Source organism: Apteryx mantelli, chromosome Z (assembly GCF_036417845.1).
Source record: "Apteryx mantelli isolate bAptMan1 chromosome Z, bAptMan1.hap1, whole genome shotgun sequence".
Classification (NCBI taxonomy): Eukaryota; Metazoa; Chordata; class Aves; order Apterygiformes; family Apterygidae; genus Apteryx; species Apteryx mantelli.
The window spans coordinates 74,965,862-74,988,753 of record NC_090020.1 but is presented as its reverse complement, the minus strand read 5'-3'; the positions used below and the strand labels follow the sequence as shown (position 1 = coordinate 74,988,753).

The 22,892-nt window shown below is 38.4% G+C and overlaps 1 protein-coding gene across 2 annotated transcripts in view; it reads right to left on the bottom strand.

The window, feature by feature from the left end:
* Window positions 1-3,075: 3,075 nt before the first annotated feature.
* The window catches only part of MTMR12 (myotubularin related protein 12), a 34,392-nt gene continuing 14,575 nt past the window's right edge, over window positions 3,076-22,892 (bottom strand). Inside the window, exons 7-16 of one of the 2 annotated variants that reach the window (XM_067316556.1) lie at window positions 21,057-21,180; window positions 19,843-19,918; window positions 17,706-17,812; window positions 15,379-15,503; window positions 11,822-11,900; window positions 10,117-10,187; window positions 8,863-9,035; window positions 7,941-8,108; window positions 6,826-6,987; window positions 3,076-5,824 (exon numbers count right to left, since the gene is read on the bottom strand). In XM_067316556.1, the coding sequence (XP_067172657.1) occupies window positions 5,249-5,824; window positions 6,826-6,987; window positions 7,941-8,108; window positions 8,863-9,035; window positions 10,117-10,187; window positions 11,822-11,900; window positions 15,379-15,503; window positions 17,706-17,812; window positions 19,843-19,918; window positions 21,057-21,180 (1,661 nt within the window). In that variant the 3' untranslated portion in view covers window positions 3,076-5,248. The remainder of the gene's footprint in view (window positions 5,825-6,825; window positions 6,988-7,940; window positions 8,109-8,862; window positions 9,036-10,116; window positions 10,188-11,821; window positions 11,901-15,378; window positions 15,504-17,705; window positions 17,813-19,842; window positions 19,919-21,056; window positions 21,181-22,892) is intronic. The other variant, XM_067316555.1, reaches the window with a different exon arrangement.

The following is a 22,892-nucleotide window of genomic DNA, read 5'->3' as shown; positions in this document are numbered from 1 at the left end:
TAAGGAGCTTGGTGGGAAGCATCCTGTTTTGATTTGTAAATCGGGGTCATAGTGAAAGTTAAACTATCTTCTTGCATCATCATCAAAATACGAAGCAATGAGCATTTACACCCTCTGCATAAAATCTTCTTGTCATCACATTCATGAATAAACATACTTCAAAACAATGCCTGTAGAAAGACAAGAAGAAAATTAATCCTGCTTGCTCCAAAGTTAGCTAGCTAGCTAGTCTACAAGGCTCTCTGATATTTAAAGGCTTGGTAATATTTATGAAATACTTCAAGACTTACATTCATAATTAGCAAAACTCTACATTAATTTTAGCTGTGTTAGCTGTTGTTAATTGAAATTTTCCTTCAGAATGTGAATAAGATTAACAACGAGGATTAAAAGTGACCTTTCAGAAGTCATAAAAATGCCAGTTGATTTCTAAGAAACTCAAAGGTGCCCAAGCCTGATTATTGGCTCCTACAGTATAGAATAATGGAAAATATATTTCAGAACACATAAAAATAGACATTAATCAAAATAAAGAAAAATAAAAATTTTGTTGCATTAAGAGAAAACCAGAATGGCTGATCTGACTCCAAATGACCTGATTTTTCTATTTGCCAGTTACATTGCTTTTAGCTTGAAAACTGTAGACTTGAATCCTGCCTGAGTTGCAAATACAGGTGTTTTAGTTTCGTTTCCTTCCACTCATTTCCTTAGTGACCACATGGTTTAGCTAATCAGTTTCCTCTCCATCCACCTGCACCAAAGCTTTGGAAACCAGTAGTTAATTTTGATTGCATTTGATGGAAACAAGCTTCAAAAGTTATTAAATTCCAACAAGTCATCTGGAGAATATATGGCCTGGCCAAGCCACATCTGTTTACTTCGCTCCTCAGGAACAGAGATACTAAGTTTGGCTTGTCCAGCAGCAGTGACAAACCTACTAACTACTAATACAGCATGTAACTTGAGAACAGAGCAGAGATGGAGAGGGAGGACTGAAGATGTTTCAGTATGAGCAAGCGTAGGAAATACCAGAAGAAAGATATTCAGGGAATTGGGACATGGTCAGAAGAGAAAAAGCTGTAGAAAAATCAGTCTTCACAGTTCTGCTGTTCATAAAATGATTTAACAAATACACTTCCTGTATAAATGTTATCTACCTGTCTTAAGCAGCCAGACAACACAAGAGGGAAATACCTAGCTCATTTTACTAGATTACTGCAATAAATAAACTGATAAACTAAATCTATCAGTTGGTAACATACCCACTGGAACGGAAGTAACATACCACAATCCAGCAACAGCATTTTACTGTTCTGCAGGGTTTCCACATGAGGATATGGCTCCACAGCAGTCCAAAACATGGCAGCATCAAGCATCCCTTGCCCGTAGAAACACTTGTCAAAAAGTTAGCAGTCATCTATTAATCTCTTCTCAGCCTCCTTAACAAGAGAGAGCTGCTGCTCTCAGAAGTCAGAGCTAACTCCCAAGCCCTCCCGAGCTCCTGTCCCTCTTTGGAACTTGGAACTGTTTGTCATCTCCACCACATTCTCTTAATGAAGCCTGAACCACCCCATTCTTACTCCCTTTGCGTTCAGTTTGGAGGTGCCCTCCACAAGTTGTTTCTCCAGCTCAAACAGCAGCCATCCTCATCTTCTGAATTCACTCCTTTCCTAAGATAACTCTGCTCACCCACCAGGTAAGAGTTCTGCCCTTCTGTAAATGCTGACAACAAACTGGAGTACTGTATGTAATCACGCTTTGCTGAAAATACTTCAGTACCAAAAGGTTCCAAAAAATGAAAGTAATGCAAACATTTGAGGCAAGACCAAGATAAGGGACCTGAGACTATCAGAAGGGCTGTGGGTTTTGCCTCCCTCCCACTGCTAAGTTCACCCTGGAAGATCAAACAGTTCTGCATATGGAATTTTGTTTTAAGACTCAAAATAGTTTACTCATCCACCTCTTCACTGTCCCAGAAAATTAAGTCCATTCTGCATAATTTCTAGATTGAGATTTATGCAAAACCTAGCTCTTTTCAAGTGAGTACCAAGTAGTAAGTACTGCATATGAAGTTTCCAGCTAAAGACTGGAATGAAGGGAATCCCTGGTGACAGAAGTAACCCATCACAAGACAGCTACTGCTGAAGGTATTTTGCTGCCTCCTAGAAGGGCTTTATTTATGTTTTGAGCACGAACAGAAAAAAAGCTTTAAACAGAGCAGGGGATCAGGAGGCCAAGCTGGCTGTGACTACCTTTACAGAGTACAGCCCTGCATTCCACTAGGCTATACATGAATAATCAAACGTTTTCACTATAGTGAATGCTGTCCTGAACCTAAGTCAAACAGTCAAAGTACACTTGCTGATCTTCAGAAGATATGCATGAGGCAGGGGCACACCTCATGCTGCAACATGACCCAGCACTTTCTAGCCACTGCATAAGCTATTAACTGTATTACTCTACCAGACTTCAAAAATGGTTGTGTCTTAAATCTCAGTCTTGTACATCCCCTTCAAGAAATATCCAAAGTGGTATGATTTTTGAATGTGCGATTTGTGCTAATGCTGTTTTTATACTGAAGCCAGCAGTTTACCTACAGCAAAAATTATGTTTTTCTCATTTGTACTTCATGATTTACTGTGCCCACCCCCCAATCCATGCTCAATACATTTGGTTTAAGAAATACTCAGGTGCAGTAACTAATTTCAAGAAGTTGCCTAGTTTAATATGGTAAGAACATACACCCTCCTCTCAACTGGAGGGGCCACTTCATGAGACAAATACATTGCCAAGACTGAAATAGCCAGTGTTTAATAAACCCTCCCCAAGCTGATGTTCAGCAGGCACTTTCAGACCACCTTAAGAAAGGGTGGCTTCCACAGTTATCCTATTACATTGCACTGACTTTGTCTGTTCCTTGACTTGACAGCACCTGTCCAGTAGCCCAACCAAGACTTCTGCACAGTCTCCTCCCACAAAGTCTTTAAATATCCAGTGTATAACTAGAATACCCCGTCACAGCAGATTGTCACTTTGCAAAATGAGCTTAAACATACATTCTTATTTCAAGACAAATATGTCAAAGTATATTTTATTGAAAGTCTCCAAACAGCCCACTAGAGAAATAACAGCATTTTAAAAAGAACTGTAAAGCTTCTAGCTTGCATTCAGTGTAAAAACTTGGAGGTATAAACAGAAGCCTGGAGTAAAAATATTAAGTATATTCCCAAACCCATAGTGCAGAAAACCCATAACAATGGTATTTAGTCTACATTAGAAGTGTTCCCATGTTCAATTCCACATATATGTCTCTCTTCTATATAAACTTTGATAACTTATGTACAAATAAGATGTCCAACATCTGTTTTTTAATATAAATACATTATCTTCATGACTGAAACATTACAACAATTTGATCAAAAGTATAGAAAAATCCATTTAAGTTTTTCCAATGGTAGTGCTTAAAAAAAGAAAACACACCTTAGAATGATAGGTATTTCTTCCCCATAATGCACTGCTCATATCACATGCAAAGTATTATTGCATATATGAGTCACTTGAGTTATGGTAATAAAGTCTGAAGGACAACTGCAGGACAGCCCATTCTAGCAAGTGTTAGCTTTAAGATCACACATATCATGGAAGTAAATGTAAGTACTAGCCTTTTTATTTTATTTATTTATTTATTTTTTAAATAAAAGGCTATGAACTTAAATATTGTCCTTTCACCACTAAGACTTAAGGCAATCAAGAGTTGAGAAGCTTCAGTTTGGCACTGAGTTGCATTGAGTTCCCCCCCCCTTTATACATTTATTTTAACAGATTAATATTTATTTTTAGAGGGCTGCAGATAGTTTTTGCTATACATATTAACTATAATTCAGTGTGAAGTGACTGATCAGTAACCTAGTTTAATATCCCTGATTACAGTGAGCTGATCCAATTTAAGTGACAGTTTCTCCATCACTTAAGTCTTCCAGCATGGATTTTTAAATTTGTACTAGACTACAGAGAAAACATTCAATTTCTGCCCTCTCAAAGCAACTATTTTATGACTTACATCCATTCTTGGGGTATTGTAGAATTTAAGCATTCAAAATAGATTTGACAGAGCAAAACAACTTTACAAAGGACAACTATTTGTGGTAAAAATATTTTTATATATAAACATACACACACAGTAGATCAAAAAGTTGACAGGCATTTCTCTATGGCTTTTTTCACTGAGGTACTGCTGTAACATCCAGAAACAGGATGCAAGTGTGCATAATGGTATATGAAAGCCACATTCATGAGCTATACCACCAACTCATGACAAGTGGCAAGAGACTGCAAATCCAGCTTCCTTGCAGGATAACAAAACTGTTTTCCCTTCTATATGGAGGGTCTCAGTGCAAGCTACAGAAAGCCTTAAAGGCAATTGGCATAACCTGGGAGTCTGGAACGAAACCTCTCACTCCATTAAAAGGAAAAAGAGTACTCCTGGCAAATTAGAGTCTGGCAGGCCATTTCCTACAATTAACAGCAACATGTAGTTAAGCCCTTGCATCTGATCCCTATGCTAAGTGCATGCAGAGGCTGAGAACAGGCAAGCTGCTATTATAACACTACACAAGGAGAAGTTCTGCAAGCCGGTGGTGAATGCTGTCAGAAGAGATGAGGCTGACAAGCGCATGACTTCAGCTCATGCCATAGTAGACAGAAAAGTTATGGTGACAACAGGTTTATTCTTCAGCTGTAAAAAGATTACTCACAAATGCACATTTAGTTACCACCCTCCCCCATTTATTTCACATGGGGAAAGGGGGGGAAAATGCAGATGTATTAACTCCTAGTGACAGTGACTTCCAATCTTAGTATTTCTAGCTCAAGGGGAAGAAGGGTGATAAGAAAATATTGATGTCTAGATTCCTCATGATTACCGTTGTACATGTATTTAGCATCCCACCTTTACATCAGAAAAGCATGTATTTTTTGTAGAGTGGCCATATGGCCAGTCTATCAGACTTTTTTTTATTAAACCTATGCTAAAAATGTGTTTTTGCAACACTTAGAGTGAAATGGAAGTTCAAAATATGCTCAGTTAATCATGGCCGCTTTTTTTTTTTCCAACTAATTTTTTTTTAAACCCCCACAAACTGACTAAATAGGCTGCAGATGCTTGAGTGAGTTCCTTACATTAGGATATAGCAAAACATTTAAAATACAGACCTTAGCCACATATAAATCATACTTTAATTTATATATTTTATAACATATCACCAGTTAGGTCAACAAATTCATCATCCCTCTTGACCAAGTCATCTTCATCTTCCAAGTCTTTCCAAGTGCTAGTGGGTAAAGCTGGCTTGATAGACTGTCTCTGATGTAAAGCAAATGGAAACAAGGATGACAAACGAGCAGAATTTCTCAGCATTGGGACAGCTTGCACATCTCGAGAAATAGCTTGACTATGTTCTTCATCCATTTTCACTTGCAAGCTTTGTACTTCCTCCATCAAGTCCAAAATCTTGGCAGCTGTTGCTATTGTACCACCACCATGAAGCTGGGCTTCAGGAATCCATCGTAAATACCGTTGAGCCCAGACTTTGATTTCTGGCCCATCGATGCAAGGTAATAGAAGACCATGGTAGTCAACAGGTTTACTATGCCAGCTATCATAGAATTCTCTAAAGCTATTATGAGGTTCATCTGAAGAATTTATGAACTTGCCAATTCTTTTACCCAGAAGGTTTTTAATTAAATGATCTGTTTCCTCCCTGAAAAATCCTCTTTTCGGAGAAGATTTCGTTTGTGTCAGTGGCAAAGAAAGCTGCCGTTGATGCTTAGGAGGGGAGGGAAAAAAAACCAAATATACCAAAATAAATATTGATAGGACTTTAGACAACATCAAGAGGAAGGTAAATATAACTTGCATTCAGAGAGTACTTACCGGTGAGAAAGTCACTTAGACTATATAGCAAAAGGGTGGTTGTGTCTAAAACTATTATTCCTCAGTGTTTAATACAAACACTTCACACAGCATAACATTCCAAGATACCTTCCTTGCAATGCAACTATAGCAAAGTAGTAACACTGAATAAGGCATTTTCTTTGAAAAAATAAAACTTTGCATACATTTAAATATTAAATATTACTAAATTTAATTTAAGCTAGCCACACAAGAATTAAAGAGCACTTGATTTAGAATTTTTTAATCCATGAGTTTCTCATTGCTTCCCACCACATATAGGTTCTATACATAATATTGTAGGTTGTGCTGGCAGTCTCAGCTGAGAATGCTTTCTACAGAACAGAATTTATTCCCTGTTACAGGGAGATTACAATGGAGAAAAGCTACCCCAAACAAGCTTTTGCTACTGAATTTGTGCTACTTTCCAGTAATGAGGTGGTCCATCCACTATCATCACTGCCCTGGGCAATTAGAAAAGAAGCACACACCGTTACGCTCATCAGGATAAAATTAAGGCACCAGTTATAAGCCTGCTATATCTTTCAATCAGGTACTTTGTTGAACAACAAAATAAATCACTTCCAGGTGAGTTGCCACAATACACTAGATGTTAAGTCCCATACGGAAGTTATCACTACACTTGCACAGAAGTACTAAGAAAAAAAACCCTGTATTCATGGCTGTGCATGACTAAAACAGTGATTTATAACTTGAGAAGGGTGCAAGTTGCATTCTTAAAACCCAGGAGAGTCTGAGGTGTATACGCATTGTCAAGTAAAACCTGGAGCCAATGCTTCTACTGTAAGTACATTTGAAGTATGACTAACTTCTGCAAAATGTTTTTATCACTTAAAGTCAAGCAGATATCTTACTTTGAATCTGGTAGTTTTCCGTTGACTTTTATCTGGTTTGGGCTTCTCTGCATAAAGAGGGTTGCTCAGCAAAGCCTGGGCCTTGGGCTCAAACTGCACAGACCAATCCCACACAGTAAGAAATTTGAAAGGACCACTTTGTATCTTGAGGCTTTCACCAGTCTGCCAAAATAAACAGGTCACAATTAAGGCTGCTAGAAAGGAATCCTGACCAAGTCAAGGCGAAATTAAGGAACCCATTTTTCCATAGAAGAGTTCACAGAGTTGCAATAGCACTCTTGATTTCTGTGTATTCAATATTTGGCCAACACTATTAGCCTTCAGGTCTGTATTCACTTGCATGTATATGATATCCCCTGTTACTTAATACTCCATTTCTACAGGGCAATTAGGCAGCACCATTGCAAGAAAGCATTTCACATGTTGAAATTGATGTGATCTGAGAAAAACAAGACATTTAAAAATTGGGCAAATGGACAGACACTGGGATTCTTCCAGTGTTTGGGGGGGGGGAGGTGCAGGGAGGGGGCATTAGGATTGTATGATAAGCCTCTCCAAGTCTCTCAACTGTCAGCACTGCATAACTGCTTATACTTAATTTCAAAATCAGCACCTTAGTTAAGAGACAATGATCTTCGCCTTTTTCAGGCTTTGTGCAGCCTTGCAGAGAATACCTCCACTACTTCCAGCTTTTTAGACTAGAGATATACATGAACCAAGTGTAAATCAGCATTCAGGAAACGTTGCTTTTGGAGTAGAATGAGTGTAAAACACAAGGCTGTTGAAGATAACTTATTATGCAGGACAGCAGGATGTTCCTTTTAGGTTAAGGACCTTCATTTTCATCTAAACACAATAAATGTGAGCCTAAAGCCACACACTTGAGCTAATACATTCCTAAGTTACCTCCCTTTTGTAAAATGAAGCAAGTAATTTGATTTCCCACATCACATGTTGACTCAGAAGGCCTGAAATTGACTCCTTACATTGGAAGTTGCTCGCCTTCACCTTGAAGGCATCATCCTTCATGTACAGCTAGTGAATTTAAGTGTCCCTTACTCCTTGGTCAAAACTGCTCTCCAACACATTGCACCCCCAAAATAACAAACCCTTACCGTATTAGTGTCTTTCTGATGTTGTGAGTTGAAGAAGAAAGTGCTAAAAATAGGTACATAAAGGCTGTCTGACAAGACAGTCAGGTAAGTTTCTGTGAACTCAAATGCGGGAGGATACTGTTGAACCAACTGCCAAACACAGTTTAACAGGAGCAGAAAAACAGGAGCCTAAATAAAGAAAATATTGCATCAGTTTGAAGAAAAATATTCTATCATGCAAGCCATGTACTCACAGTATTTAGTATCTCCAAATACAAGTCTCAAAGTGTTCTGGTGAACTACAGAATTGCTGCATATAACTTTAGCTGAACTCTGAAAAAGTCTGAGCTATCCCTTGTCAATAGTTTATTTTTTTTGAATGCAGTTGTTCACAAAAAGATGAATGCTTTCTAACCTGAAATTGCACATAATAACTTGCTATGAAAGCTACAAGTCTGCAGTCTTTTGAAGTTAGCAAAGCAGGCTAAATTAGTTCTGATCAAGAATTCCTATAATCACTTTACAGCTATGATATTCATTCTGTATACCAGCATGATTTATTCCCAGAACAAAAATGTACATGAGACTGCAGCTGTTTCAGCAATATCATATAAAAATAAACTCTAGATGCAACAAGAATGTGCAATTCACTTGTATTATTGTCACGGTCATTACAGTTTAATGAAGTTTAAAAGGACAAGATAGACAAGTCTTTTGAAAGATCCCTAAAGAGTGTGTGGGAAATTTTATGGTTTTTTTCTTTTTCATTACCAAGACATGGTTGAACTCTAAACAACAAGAATAGTGACACTGTACAAAACACCAACCCATGAAGCAAAACAAAGATCCTCAGGAAAATTAGATTTTCTGGACTGATATTCCAGTCCTTCTTCATACTTAGTAAATTTTTAAATAGTATGTAAGGAAATTAAAGAAATCATACCTCCTCTTTGTCAGTTTTATGCAAGTGGTTGCAACGATCCAAAAAGCCATGTCCTCCAGTTACCCACTCCTTCTGGATAAGGCTCTGAAATCCTGACTTTGTTCTGCTGTATGAATCCATCATCACTTGAACCAGACTGGAGATTACACAGCACAGATCAGTAGCACTCTCTTCTACAGAGGAGAAGAAAAAGCCATATTACTTCCCTGCCCCAAAGTTTTAGGAATGACATAATAAAAGTATTGCTAACTTTGGCTAAGTAAACAGAATTGTACATTAAATTTAGAGAAGCACACAATTTCTTACAAGCGGTATACTGTCAGAGAGAAGTGTTTCCAATACTTGTTTTTGTAAAAACTGAAGGTTTTTTGTACACTTTTACCAGGATATTTTGACAATAAAAACCACAAAAGCAAACACTTACTGCTATAATTTTGACCCCTGCTCCCTCTAGTCTCCCACAATGCGCATGCTGCCCCTTCTGCCCTACGCCACCAGGCCACGGATCCACCCCTGCCCTTCCTGCCCTGCACGCGCCTCTTCACGAGGTGCCGCTGGGACCTGACGTATCTCAGAACATGCACAAGAGACTTGAGGTAAGGAGCACGTGGCAGCACTGAAACCGCCTCCTTATGCGACATGCGCTCTCCACCCTTCAGACACCTTCTGGGAAGCATCTTCTCTCCCCACACTAAGTTTCTCAAATGGCAGCATGCGTGTTGGGGGGGAGCCTAAATCAGTAATCTGAAAACAGGTTAAAGGTTAACGTTAAGTTTGTTTCTCCATTTGATTACTGTCCCCAGTCCAGGACAAACTGTTCAAGATGTATACAAAAGCATCCTCTTTCATGCATTTTTAATAAAGGTACTACGTACTACTCTATCTCTAGAACCAAAATTAAAACATCTTTTCAGATTTCTCTTTTTTTGAAAAACAATAATTTTAAGTGCAGCAAAAGGTCTAGGAGACCTTTAATAAAATGATTTAGGAGACAGGAATGCATAACACAACTCACATGCAAATTCATCATCAGCTTCTACATTCACAACATCCTCTTAGTCTGGGACTATACTTATCAAGTTAACTGGAGAAAGCAATTCCAGGAGTGTATGAGGCTTAAGTACTTAAAAGTACCAATGCTTACAAATTTTAGCAGCCTCTACCATAATTAAACTGACAACTTAAGCTACATTTAGAGAGTAAAAAGAGTTAAAATATATATAAAAAAAAAGGATAAACTCATGAAATTATTACCTATAAGGAGAACATTTGTATGCTGTCTTTCCAGACATTCAGCAACTTCAATTGCTTTTTTCAAGAATCGCCTATTGTGGTATAGGGAAAAATAAGTGGACATTTTAGTAGCATTTTTACAATTTTCCCTAAAAGGAATTGGAACTTCATACTACTGAAATTTGGCCAGTCTTTCAAAATGACTATGAAATCATGCTCAACTTGTATAAATGAGAAGTTGTTTAGTTTCAAGAGCAAAACTTTCAAAAAGGTATTTTTATTTGGCAATCAGCCTTGCATTTCCAGTTGTTCTCTGTACAATCATAATAGTGGTCCAGAATAAAATATTGTACCAGTCACCATACAAACTGTTACCATTCCTTATGTCCAGATCTCTATCCTGGAAAGAGTCAACATCACCACACTTATTTTCTAATCTCCTATACAGTATATTTCTCCTGCAATATGTTTTTGAGGGGCAGAGTGAAGAATCAGCAATTGGATTTTGTTAACAAGGAGACAAAATTTATTCCAAAGATTATCGCACAAGGACAACTGAGTGGGATTAAAGATCACACAAAACCACGTGTAATGCAGTTGGTTTCTAGTCCTAACTTTTCACAACGTTGGTATTTTCAGCAAAATCTTGCACACAAACGAGGATTTTTGCAGCTGCTTAGGTCACTAAAAGAAGTCGACAATTTATTTCATAAGTGTGGAGTTGTCAGATTCTTTGTTCTAGTGTCTAGACTAGCTGAAGAGGCATTTCTACTGACTGAGAGCCAAGAATAGGCTGATCCAGGAAGTAGCTGGATTCAAGTACGGAAATGACTGGTCTCAAAACAAAGCAAAGACAAGAACTTGGGCTGATATTTAATTTCTTACAACTGTAGTTACATCACTGCTTTCCTCAACATACAATCTTCACTAGAACCTCTCTCTCTCATTCAGCATATTTGTAAACTCCGGAATAAGGAATGAACAACAATATGGCAACATTTGTTGAGAATTATTCAGAACAGGAAGAACTAAAGCTGACTGCAGAAGACTGAAGAAGCTCTTCCTGATAGCAAGCTGATCACATAATAAACTGGCAGACAATTCAGCTAGTACAAAGTAACACTGAAGACAAAAAATAACTTCAATATTCCACTAAAACAAGCCTTAAGTTAGCCAATACCATGCCAAGACTTACTCACTGTGGACAGCTGAGAGAAGAAAAAAGAACTTGAGGAACAATCAGTAGAGGAAGGGGACAAAACTGAGAACAACTGTCATTTTATAAATCTGTGGTGGGCTAACATCTTGAGTACTGCAGTTCATCCCGTCCTAAAGGATATTATAGGAGTACAGAGAAGAATGGCAAGGCTAGTCAGAGACATGGAATAGGTTTCATGCAAGAAACAAACAGGATTCTTCAGTTTGGAAAGAAGGTGACTAAGAACAGGAGGGAAGTTACTAGATCTATGACTTTAATAGGTTTGCTGGAAGAGTTTTAAATCGGAGTGATCTGCTGCTTCTCGCATGTTTTAGTGTGGGAAGCTTAACACAATTCTGCCTGTAAAAATACAGGCTCAAGTTGTGAAAATAAGATATAAATGGGTAAGTGTCTTATTTTCTTTCTTACTGGAAGTGAAGAATGCCTTTGTGTTTCAAGAAAATAGCTACAAAACCCACTACAAATTCATTTAACAATTTGAAACCCAGAAAATTATATGTAGCAAACCTGATGATCTCCAGCCAGTTTGTGCTCTCCAACAATGAAAACCATTTCACATCAGTAGCCCAGAAGTCTGTACTGTTATCTGCAAAAAAAAAGTTTGTCTTGTTCACATATACACAGTGCTGAATTGTTATTACAGCCATCTGTTGTATTAGCCTTCAAGTATGAAGAGTTTTGAAACAACCAGTACTAAGGAGTCAATCCTAATCACTGTTTAAGAAGTAGATACCCTGTTTATGCCTAAACTAGGAAGCAAAGTAGTCTTACCAATATCAATACAGCTTTGTAGCACCATTGGCTTTTTAGAGAAAGTATGCTGTAGGTTCGCAGTAACCAAACCAAGAAGTTTGTTTTTCAACATGGGAAAGGAAAAGAAGTTTAATCACAGGAGATGAATATTTACTTCTGAGATCCAGTTGTCTTGACTTTAAAGCACGTTCTGTATAAAGCCCAACCTAAGGAGGCTGAATTTTGAAAGTCATTGCCATTGGAGCCAGAAACATGAATGGGTTTTAAGAGGGGGCTAGATAGAATTATTTGGTGTAAGAATACTTGGAAAAAGTTTTAGACAGCTTTCACCAACTGTGAAGAGAGGAAAAAATACATCAAAAAAGGGAATCAAGACAAACAAGGAGGCCAGTGCAACACCTCTAAGTTCCTACACTTATGAATTTCAGTAGGTATTGGGATTTTTATAACTGGTGAAATGCAGTCAGTCTCACTTACTCTTATTTCTATTAAAGCCAGTATTCAGAAGTTGAAAGGCTTTCATAAGCTGATGTGGTCCACTAAAACCAGACTAGATCACCTTTCCTGCATAAGCTACCAACCTGGAAGCCCCAGGTATACGACAATTCTGTTACAACAGAACAGTTTGAGGTATGCAACACTTTCCTCCTTTGCTCTTGAGCTTCAGTTCTCCATGCTTCTGTATAACTTCCTGTTTTCACCTCCCAAAGTCTCTCCATATGCTTCAGATATTTACTGCCAGCACACACTCACTTCCGTCTTGGTTTCTACAGCTCTCACCTATGATCCTTAAGTGCAGAGGTGCGTCTGGATTGATTGTGCCTGAAACCGTTCTGCCTCCTGGCTTACTCCCCCCTCATTCTGTTCACATTTAAAATGCTTCTTCCCCCAATTCATTTCACCTTGGCCATAGAAGCTAGTTGTCCTCTGCACCTTAAGCATTAGAGTGCATCTTCAAAGGTCCCTAGTTGTTCCGTTCACATTAGATGTAGTCTTCTCCAGTCTTTCCCAATTAGCTTCCCCAAATTCACTGTCTGGCCTTTAAGTAAAAGGCCTTTTACACATTAGGCTCCCCAATTCATGCTCTTTCCATCCAATTTTTAGAATTTCTCCTTGCACCCAAATCTCATGTTCTGTAGCTTATCACACCACTCAGAGGACATCTATCCATTCTGAATCAAGGCAAAATTATAGTATCAGTTTTAGTCATAAAAACAAATAAAAAAAGCCAGAAAACAAAAAACACCCCACACCTCATGATATATCAAGGAAAAGGGATCTGTCTTTCCTGCCTGTAGGAAGATCAGGTTCCCTACCCTGCCACGTGATGACATTTATATTCCTTACTGAAGTGTTCTTTAGCCCTTTTCCATTACGGAGAACTGTTTGGTTTGGCAGTTATCTGCCAGCCAAAGTTAATTTCAAGTCAAACTAGAAACTTTAAAAGACAAAGACATTTTCTGCTTGTTTTATTATTTGTGGTATTTTGCTTAAGAACATCACAATAGAGATGGAGCTTTCCCTTCCTCCCTACTTTTAGTACAATAAAGAAATATTCCAGTAGCATTTGAGGACCAAAAGAAGGCTTTAAAGCCTCATTTAAGGCATGTGGGGAACTGGCATACACAGACTTGTGACCCATCCACCAAAACAAGTAGCTACCTTTGCAACATTTCAAAGAATAAGAGGAGTAAAATTTAGCTTTCCCAAAATCCTCTTTCAGGATTCAACCATAGGTTGCTGCCTGCTTCATTTAAAGGTTTTTATAACTGAAACTTCCTTTCAGTTTGGACATATTCAGGAAATGTAAGTTACATTTAAAGTTACTTACATCAAATTAGCTAGGCATGTAAAGAACAGAAGTAGTGGTTAATGGGTTAAGACTTTGAAACATAATAGTAAAATAGTTTGAATTCCTGTAAGGTTTTAATATGCCTGCAAAAAATTATCTGAGTAGTTCTCAGATTGCTAGTGTAGTGCTGTATTTAGTGAGCTGCTGTCTATTAACAAAGCTCATTTAAAAAGCTGTAAGAGAAAAACATTTGCTGGAATGCAGTTTTAACATTCTCCTTAGTTTCAAATAATGTAAAATACTCAGACAATAATTTAAATATGCAATATTTAGTGACTGATGTTAAAAGGACTTAAACTCAAGTTCAGCCTTCACCTTTTTCCCCTAAAGGGTAAATTACTAAAACACACATGAAAATACAGGTAATTTAGTTCCCAAGTATGAAAGATTCATTGCAGATCTAACAGCATTAATTTCTAGGCAAAAAAAAAAGTGTGAAACTCCGCCTACTCCCCATATATCCCAGCCTTCTCTTCAGAGTGCCACCAAAGTCTTCACTGCAAATTTACCAGAAGCTATGCACCGTAAATTGCAATCAATATCAACTTATCAGCTAAATTCCATTAAAAACAACAACAAAAACAACCTCAAACCCACAGAACTTAAATACAGCCTGTAGGCTATGTTACAAAAGTTAACTTCTCACTGATGACCAGTTCTATCATGTCCAACATCAGTAATCTTGAGCTAACTGTGGCCAGTGTTCAGCATGCCACAAGACAGGGTACTGCAACACTTGCACCGATATTTTACTGTAAAGGCCCCACTTTCTAAGATAGGCCACTGTGCACATGCAGTTGGACCTTTTTCTTCCCAGAGGTAAGGCCAAAGTACTGTTTCATGACAACAAGATAGGTAAGGTGCTACAAGAGAGAGCTTGAAAGCCTAGATTACACTTGCACATGGCCCCCATTTTTATTCCTTTCAAGGGGACTCATTATTTACAGTAGTTATCTTAGCTCTGCAATGAGAGTGACAACAGAACTTTAAGCAAGTTTATGCTTCAGATGTTTTGAAGCACAACTGGTTCATAACAACAGTTAGGGCAAAAAAATCAATTAGCATTTAGTCTCAACTCTTGATATAGCCCAAAGGCTTACAAGCTTAACACTTAATATTCAATTTAAATGAAGCAGGCAAGATTGAAAATCTCTCACATGATAGTTCAAATCCAGCTAATGTATAATTCACATTTCAACTCCAGTAATTGCTTTAACTCTTCAAAAGCCACTTTCTGATACTGTGACAGTTTAGCAAGACATTAAGTTTGAAAGCTACAAAACTCCATTAACACACCAGTAATAAGCACAGCCTTCAGTTACATGTTTAGAAGGCTGCTTTTAACTACAATCGAAAGCAAAACACCAATAAAGACGAGGACTGCATTCATGAGACAAAACTCATTGTTTAGCATCTCAGTCACTTTAGAGATTAAGGACTACTTTAAAGTTAGACTTACCTATCAAAAACAGCTGTTTAAATCTTGTGTATGCAGTCTGGATATCTTGCAGAGATGGAAGGCTGCTGGACAGGTCATCTGTTTTCAGGAGCTCATAGGGAGGTTTACTAATTGTCTTATAGATTCTAAATCAAATTATCAAGAGATTAAGCTTTCTGCTTCACACACAAAAGCACCAACTATTATCTCCGGAAACAAAGTTAACATTCATGATTTGGGAAACAGCTATAAGACTAAGCAATATACACACTGGAAACCTAATCTTCTCCATGCATTTTAAAATACTGGCAAGAAGCTTGCCTACAAGCTTAGAAAAACTTTTGCTGCTCTTAACTGTTACACTGATATAAAAGATGCGATGTCTGTGCATATTTGTGGAGCTTTATGAATATTACAAAGATCACTCAGTTTTGTATTACTGCTTCTTTAATAGGTATTGTCTTCACAGAGGTGAATCCAGAGAAAAGGGATGGACAGAAACAGCCAAACCTTCCAACACACTTCAAATTTTTGTTGACTTTTACCAACTGAATTGCATTCTGACACTTAGCTGCCAGGTCTGCTCACAAAACACACGAATAAAGGAAAGAAGAAATAATTTGGACTCAAACAAGAGTACACTTCCCCCTGTACTTCCCTACACTGCATATCTGCTAATTTTTCCCCTCAGAGAGGGGGAAGCAGCGGGGAGGTGGAGATGAACCTGGGCTAGATGAACTTTAGTCTGGATCCAGAACATCCTCTCATTTTAAGACTCCAGAGGCTGTCTCTGAGTCAAGTACTCAGACAAATGTCATCCCAGATGAGCATCAGCTTAGTAAACCCCTCCATGGTCATGCTGGCTTTTTATTGTTAAGGTTTGGGAAAAGCTGCTCTAGCTTATACTTCAGAGTGAAGCCTCGCAGGCACTTGGCCAATACAGGACAAAGCAATTTGCTGTACGTTGCAACACAGAAGCCTGCTTTAAGTGAGAATTACAGGGGTCCACCTCAAATACTGATCATTAGACCTACGCATGGATGCATCAGGTCTGAGAATGGAATGAAATCAATCATTTGTAAGCTATGACACTTGGTCCAAACTGAAATGAGCAGTTTATGCCAGAAGCCCAGACTCCACACAAACCTTTTCAACAAGAAAAGCTGTCAATAGTACACATATGCTGTGTGGTTAAGATTTCAGATTACCATTACAATAGCATGTTAACATACCCTTATGCACAATTTGTAGACCTATTTTTAAACATTAGTGGTTAACCACTAGTATTCCATAACAAAAACATGGCCAGCAAGTTCAGATGGCCAAAGACAAGGGCCCAGAATATCAGTTTATATCTTGTTAAAGCTTACTGCTAGTTTTTTACTTTCATATTTTGAAATAGCATTATAAAAAAGCCATAAATCATGTGAACATCCTCATTTCAAAAGGGAAATGTTAGAGAATCTGCAGGAAGAGTTAAAAGCCTTTCCCATGCAAGTATATTTAACTTCAAAAACAAAAAATGTTTTAAGTGCCTAATTAAGCTACCATCTATCCATTCTGTGCAATTAACAGACTCTGAAGCACAAAGAGCTAGCAGTGAAGCAATATGATGTGTACATACTGATCCAAGCTAATCTTGCTGCTGCTAAGAGTCTCTCCAGGACCCTATGTAGGTAAACTAGAAAAAGCAGCAGCAAGTCATTGCTGTAACTTGCAGCCAGGCAGCTGTGCTCTTCCCTTTACGTTAGCTTTGACATTTTTCAGACTTCTACTCGCCTCACTAACTCAGCTGAAACAACGTACTGTCTGCCATTACACCTGAAAGCAGCAGGAGTGAACTGCTAGATTGTCTCAGCCATTTTAGGTCACTTCAGATAAAAACATATAAGGACAAAAATCTATTTCTGAGAGAGCAGCTAAGCTTACAGAAAGGTTTAGAACTCAGCTTGGAAGTTAATGTTTAGTAATGAAAAGCCTGGACTTCACTTACTTGCAAACACAGTTGAACCCTTCAGTTAATGATACTTTCACTGCACTTAAGACCTACAGGGTTTGGAGCTGCTTTACTTAGAAATAAGCCAGTTGCCCCCACCTATCCACAGTAGGTACAGATTCATCTAGTACGTATATTTTCGCAAATAAGCCTTCAGTGATGTTACAGTCCTGCAAGATTGACCAGTGATGCTGTTAGTCCAAGGGCTTAAAGCAATACCACTGTAAGAACTACTTCTAGATCTAGAACTTGTTTCTTGATGCGTGCAAGCTTAAAGACATAGCATATATGGAAAAAGAGAAGCAAGGTCCATACCAAGCAAAGTGTTGTGGACAGAATAGCTATTACTGACCCATCCAAGAAGGCTTTTTGCATTTGTGAAGTGCTGTCATCCTGTTCTTTGGGAAATGCAGACATTTTGAGAAGAGCAGCCCCATTATGACAAGACCAACACCAAATCTGCAGAAAGACATTTATCAAGTAATAATTGGTCAACTGTCCTGTACAAAGCATTTGCTGAGATTGACAGAGTCCTTACAATAGATTTCTCCATGCTATGCTTTGTTGATTTTTTGGTGTATCCAGTGAACCCATCAGTAGCAAACCTCTACATTTGCACCAAAACTAAATGCCTCAGCACACTGTTATCAGCTGCAAACTTTAAGCAGAGCTTTATGCAGACAGAAGAAACACATAAGATGTCAGATTATATTGAAACACTACTTTCTCAACTCTGCTCACAGGTGAAAAAATTGATCCAAATGGCTACTGCCAAATTATGCTGGAGATGTGCCAAAATAAGTCAGCTCTTTTAAGCAGCTTTTATATAGTACACAGTTTCTCCACACAGACATACATAGTGGTGTTTTTCTTATATCTCAGCTTCAAGATATCTCACAAAATACATTGTCATGCCTTCCCACATGAGCTATGCATAAGTCAGTGTCATCTAGGCATATGAAATAAGATATTAAACAAGAACTCCACAACTAAACCAGACCGAGGACTGACTTGCTACAAGGAACACCTGCAACTACAAAGCTTCTCATTTCCTTTATACTTACTAAGGATTTCTTGAGTCACATCATCTGCTTGCAGCTTTCAAGCAGATCTTTAAACTTGCTTTGAAACTTAAGGTCAGTATCCCTTTCATCAGGAAAATTACAGAAGCCAAATTAGGACTCGGTCATCTATATACACCCTTGTTTCTCTCCAATAACTGCTGAAAGAATCAGTTTAGTCTGAGGCTACTCATGGAGAAAGGAAATGAATTCAGGTTGGCTTCCACTCCCTAGGATGAGCCTATAGTTTGGAGACAGCTTTAAAAACCTAATAAGCAAGTTAAAGTTCTGTGCTACCAACTTATATTAGCCAAGAGGCATACCTCAGAAGGATGCAAAAACCATACGACCACCATCAAGGTGGGAAGAAGCGGCTATATTGTCACCTCACTTCCACCTCAAACAGAGTTAGTATAGCCAAGCTTGTTTTGACACTAGCTTCCCAAGAAGGATTTGGAAGTAATTAGAAAAGTTCTACAAGGCCTCTGAACACCGCAAGACACAATTAAGGGGAGAGAGGAGAGAGAGAGGGGAAGGAAGAAGGAAGGAAAAAAAACCCACACACACACACACTTCTCCTACGTAACAGCCACTGTATCTGTCAGGTTGACTGTTTGAGAACAAGTCAACTGAACTACTTTGAACTTCACTGTCTGAAAGGCCAAATTAGGCAGGACAATACAGCAGTATCTTCACCATGTACCAATTAATTTAAGAGCATGAAATGCACATTGTTTTCACTGGCAAATTTGATAGACACTCAGCAACTAAGGTAAGGTCTCATAAATGATATTTATTTGCTCCTTGTTTCTACATTGTCTTACCAGTTCTTAAACTGCAATGCTATGTAGGAAGTCAGATCCACCTTGCTACAGGGAGCAGAACAGCATATTTAATTTCATTTTCCGTCAAGACTGGTAGAACTAGTTTTCCAGTTAGGCTACCCGGCTTTGCAAGAATACTGCATCATCACAGCCATACTATTACTGATACTCAAGCTAGCTAATTGGAGGTATTCACCCAGATCTGCACATGAGTAGTCTTCAGCTCAGTATCTAATAGCATTTCAAGCCCTACATCCTGCACCACCTAGATGCTGGTCAGATAGTCAGTCTCATGAAAAATACAGATGGAAAGACATTAGTAGCATGTGCAACTATAGGACATTAGACATTTGATAAGTAAATGGGGGCTGTGAACCAATAAGCCATGTATTTTGCTTTACACTGTTTAGGGGAATACAGGAAAGCTTTGTGCACCTCTCCTTCCAACATCTATTTCTCCTTCTACAGATGAAGTAGTGTACTGTGTGTCAACTGTTAAAAACAAATTCTGAAGTTAAAATGCAATAACATCTGTAACACCAGCTGAAGTTTTGCCTTCTCCGTAAGATTTCTTATTATCCTTCAACAATGCATATATACTTACAGGAATGCCTCTGCCTTGGAACTTCAAGATACTCTCTTCAGAGACACATATGGGAACAACAAAATACAAAGGCAACCTAAGATGACAAAAAGCTTCTTTCACTTAAGAGCTGAACAAAGAACAGTCTCTGTGCTCCTTTTAATGATGGCAAATGTTCTAGCCCACATGCTAATTATATATTCACTCTTAGAGCTACAAAAGTCTTTCCTACTAGGTAATTATGTCAACCTCAAAACCCTCCCTCTATTTTCAGTTAGAAAAGGTATCTTTTTCCAATCTTGAGCCGTTCACTATTCTCACTGCAATATTCTCCTGCCTTTCCAATGCTGCAATTAAGTCCCACATTTAACTGTAACATCTGAGACTGATCTTTAAAACTGCTTCGGTTCTCTCAGGCTCTTAGCAGTTTCAAAGATACCCTTAATAATATCAGATAATCAATTTTGTTTCCATGCCTTGTAAGTAATTTGCATCAAAATTAAAGGATATCATTTAGTATAACTCAGTTCCCATTATCAACCAGCACTACCTATGTTCAAGGCCCACGGAAGCGACTATATACTTAACCTCAGTTTGGGTCTCTCAATACAGTTCTAGAATACATAGTTAAAATTTAGTTCTATTTTGAAACTTTATTTCCAAGGTCTGTAAAAGCCTTTCAGAATTGGTTATTCAACATGGGTACTACACAAAGCCTTGTATACCTCTGAAAGATCATTGATACCACTTAGTGAAAATGGCAGAACTATACATCTCTACTCTTCCACTAAAGCAGATGCAATTTAACTTAAATTAGCACTTTTGCAGATATACCTTAAACCAGTTTTATTAAAAAAAAAAAAAACACGCAGCTGCATGTAACTTCAAGTTTTGTCAGAGTAAAAGTACAGGACTAGCAAAAATTCACCCTAATAAGTGTGCCTACTAGACTCATATTTCCTGTACCATTTAAGGTGGTATTCTCCATCCTTGAAGATATTCAAAACTTGACTGACCAAGGCCCTGAGCAATCTAATCTAATGTTGAAGTTAGCCTAGCTTGAGCAGGGGAGTGGAGAAGATCACCTCCCGAGGTCCCAAACCAAGTTTTTCTGTAAAAAATGGAAACCAGACTCCACAAAGGAGTATAGTGCTACCTTAAATGCTGAGCATTAATTTTTACAAATACTGATGAGATATATATCAGAAGTTTACTATCAGCCAGGGCAAGCTTACTTTTCAGAGACTCTGTAGCCTTCATTGGTGACCACTGCTTTATATTTCACATTCCCTTTAGTCCGTTCCAACTCATCACGCCAGTCCTCAAGAGTATCAAACATCACAGTTTGGTTTCTTCCATCTGTCAGACATCAGTTATGTTAGTTTTGCAGAGTATTAGTTACTTGCTAACATGAAAGTATTCCTAATGAACAGTAACCACTTCACTTAAAGGCAAGTAAACAAAAGTTCCTGTGTACAGAGAGTCTTGAGCCTAAGATAAAAACACATTTGTGCAACACATTGCTTCCATCTGATCTCTTCTAACATTTTCTGTCAACTATTGCTTCAACTAATAACTTCAAGAAAAGCTTCTCCTACAGACACTAACTAGGCCTTATGGAACTTCCACACAGTTCTTCACATCTAGCCTAAAACCCCACATACTGTACAGCAAATAGCTTTGTACACTGTAATGCTGACTGGTGTCTGATTATACATGCTTAGGGGTGGAACTGGCAATCATACCAGAAGTCTCTCTGCAATTCAGATATCCCTTTTTATTTAATGCTCAGTCTTTCATCATGGATAAAAGTTCTGCACTGAATGGAACATTTCAGGCACTTGATAAGAATGGTAAATTGATTAAGGTGTCTCAGTCTTCTCAACTGAGATTTCTCCCCTGTATTTCCATTTAGCAACCTCAACAACAATTATGACATCAGGTTAATTTAGCCACACATATCAAAACCATATAATTCATGAAGCAAAGTCAATAACTTTAGACACTGAACATAATCAAGTATCCTACAGCATCAGCTGATGCTGAAATACCCAAAGAGCTAGAGTTTCCATGGAAGATACAATAGCAAGTTTGAACTTTCCACAGGGAGAAGATATAGTAGATGAAGAACGTACAGCTGGAAATACAGAATGATGTTGCTGAGTTGTAAGGGACAAGTTAAGATCTGAAGGATAGACTATAAAAGACAAGATCAGTTTCTGAAGTCTACTTGGTTTGTTCTGCGGAAAGCTCAAAGAATAAGAACTAGACATTTATTATGGAAGATTTAAAATATGGAAGAATTCAACACAGCACTTCAGTGTTGCTATAGAGACCAGGCTTCTGCATTTTCTTAGTCTCTACCTGGAAAAAGCTTGCTATCTTTCTGATGTTTGCGTTTCAAACTGAACACCAGTTACAGCTGAAGCTGCAGACTGAGCCAGCAATATGTCCTTGCAGCACAGGCAACCAACGTACTCTTCAGCTGCATTAGGAAAAGCATTGCCAGCAGGTTGAGGAAGGTGATTCTTTATCTCCACTCAGCACTGGTGAGACCACATATGGGGTACTGTGACAGGGCTGGGCTCCCCAGTACAAGACAGACACGGGCTGACTGAAGTGAGTGCAGCAAAGGCCCACTAAGATGAAGAGTTTGGAGCATCAGACATATGAGGAGAGGCTGAGCAAGCTGGGATTGTCTAGCCTTAAGAAGGTTCAGGACCATCTTATCAATGTACAAAAATAACTGATAGGAGGGAGTAAAGACGACTGAGCCAGACTCTTCTCAGTGGTATCCGGTGAATGGACAAGAGACAATGGGCACAAATTGAAATAAAGAAAATGCCATTTAAACATAAAAAAACCCATCACCCACACACCACACATACACTTTTCCACTTTGAGGGCAGTCAAACACTGCAACAGGTTGTGGAGTCTCCATCCTTGGAGATATTCAAAATCCAACTGGACGTGACCCTGGTAAACCTGCTGTAGTTGACCCTGCTCTGAGCAGGGGTGTTGGACTAGACAATCTCCAGAGGTCCCTTCTAATCTCAAGAACTGTGATTCTA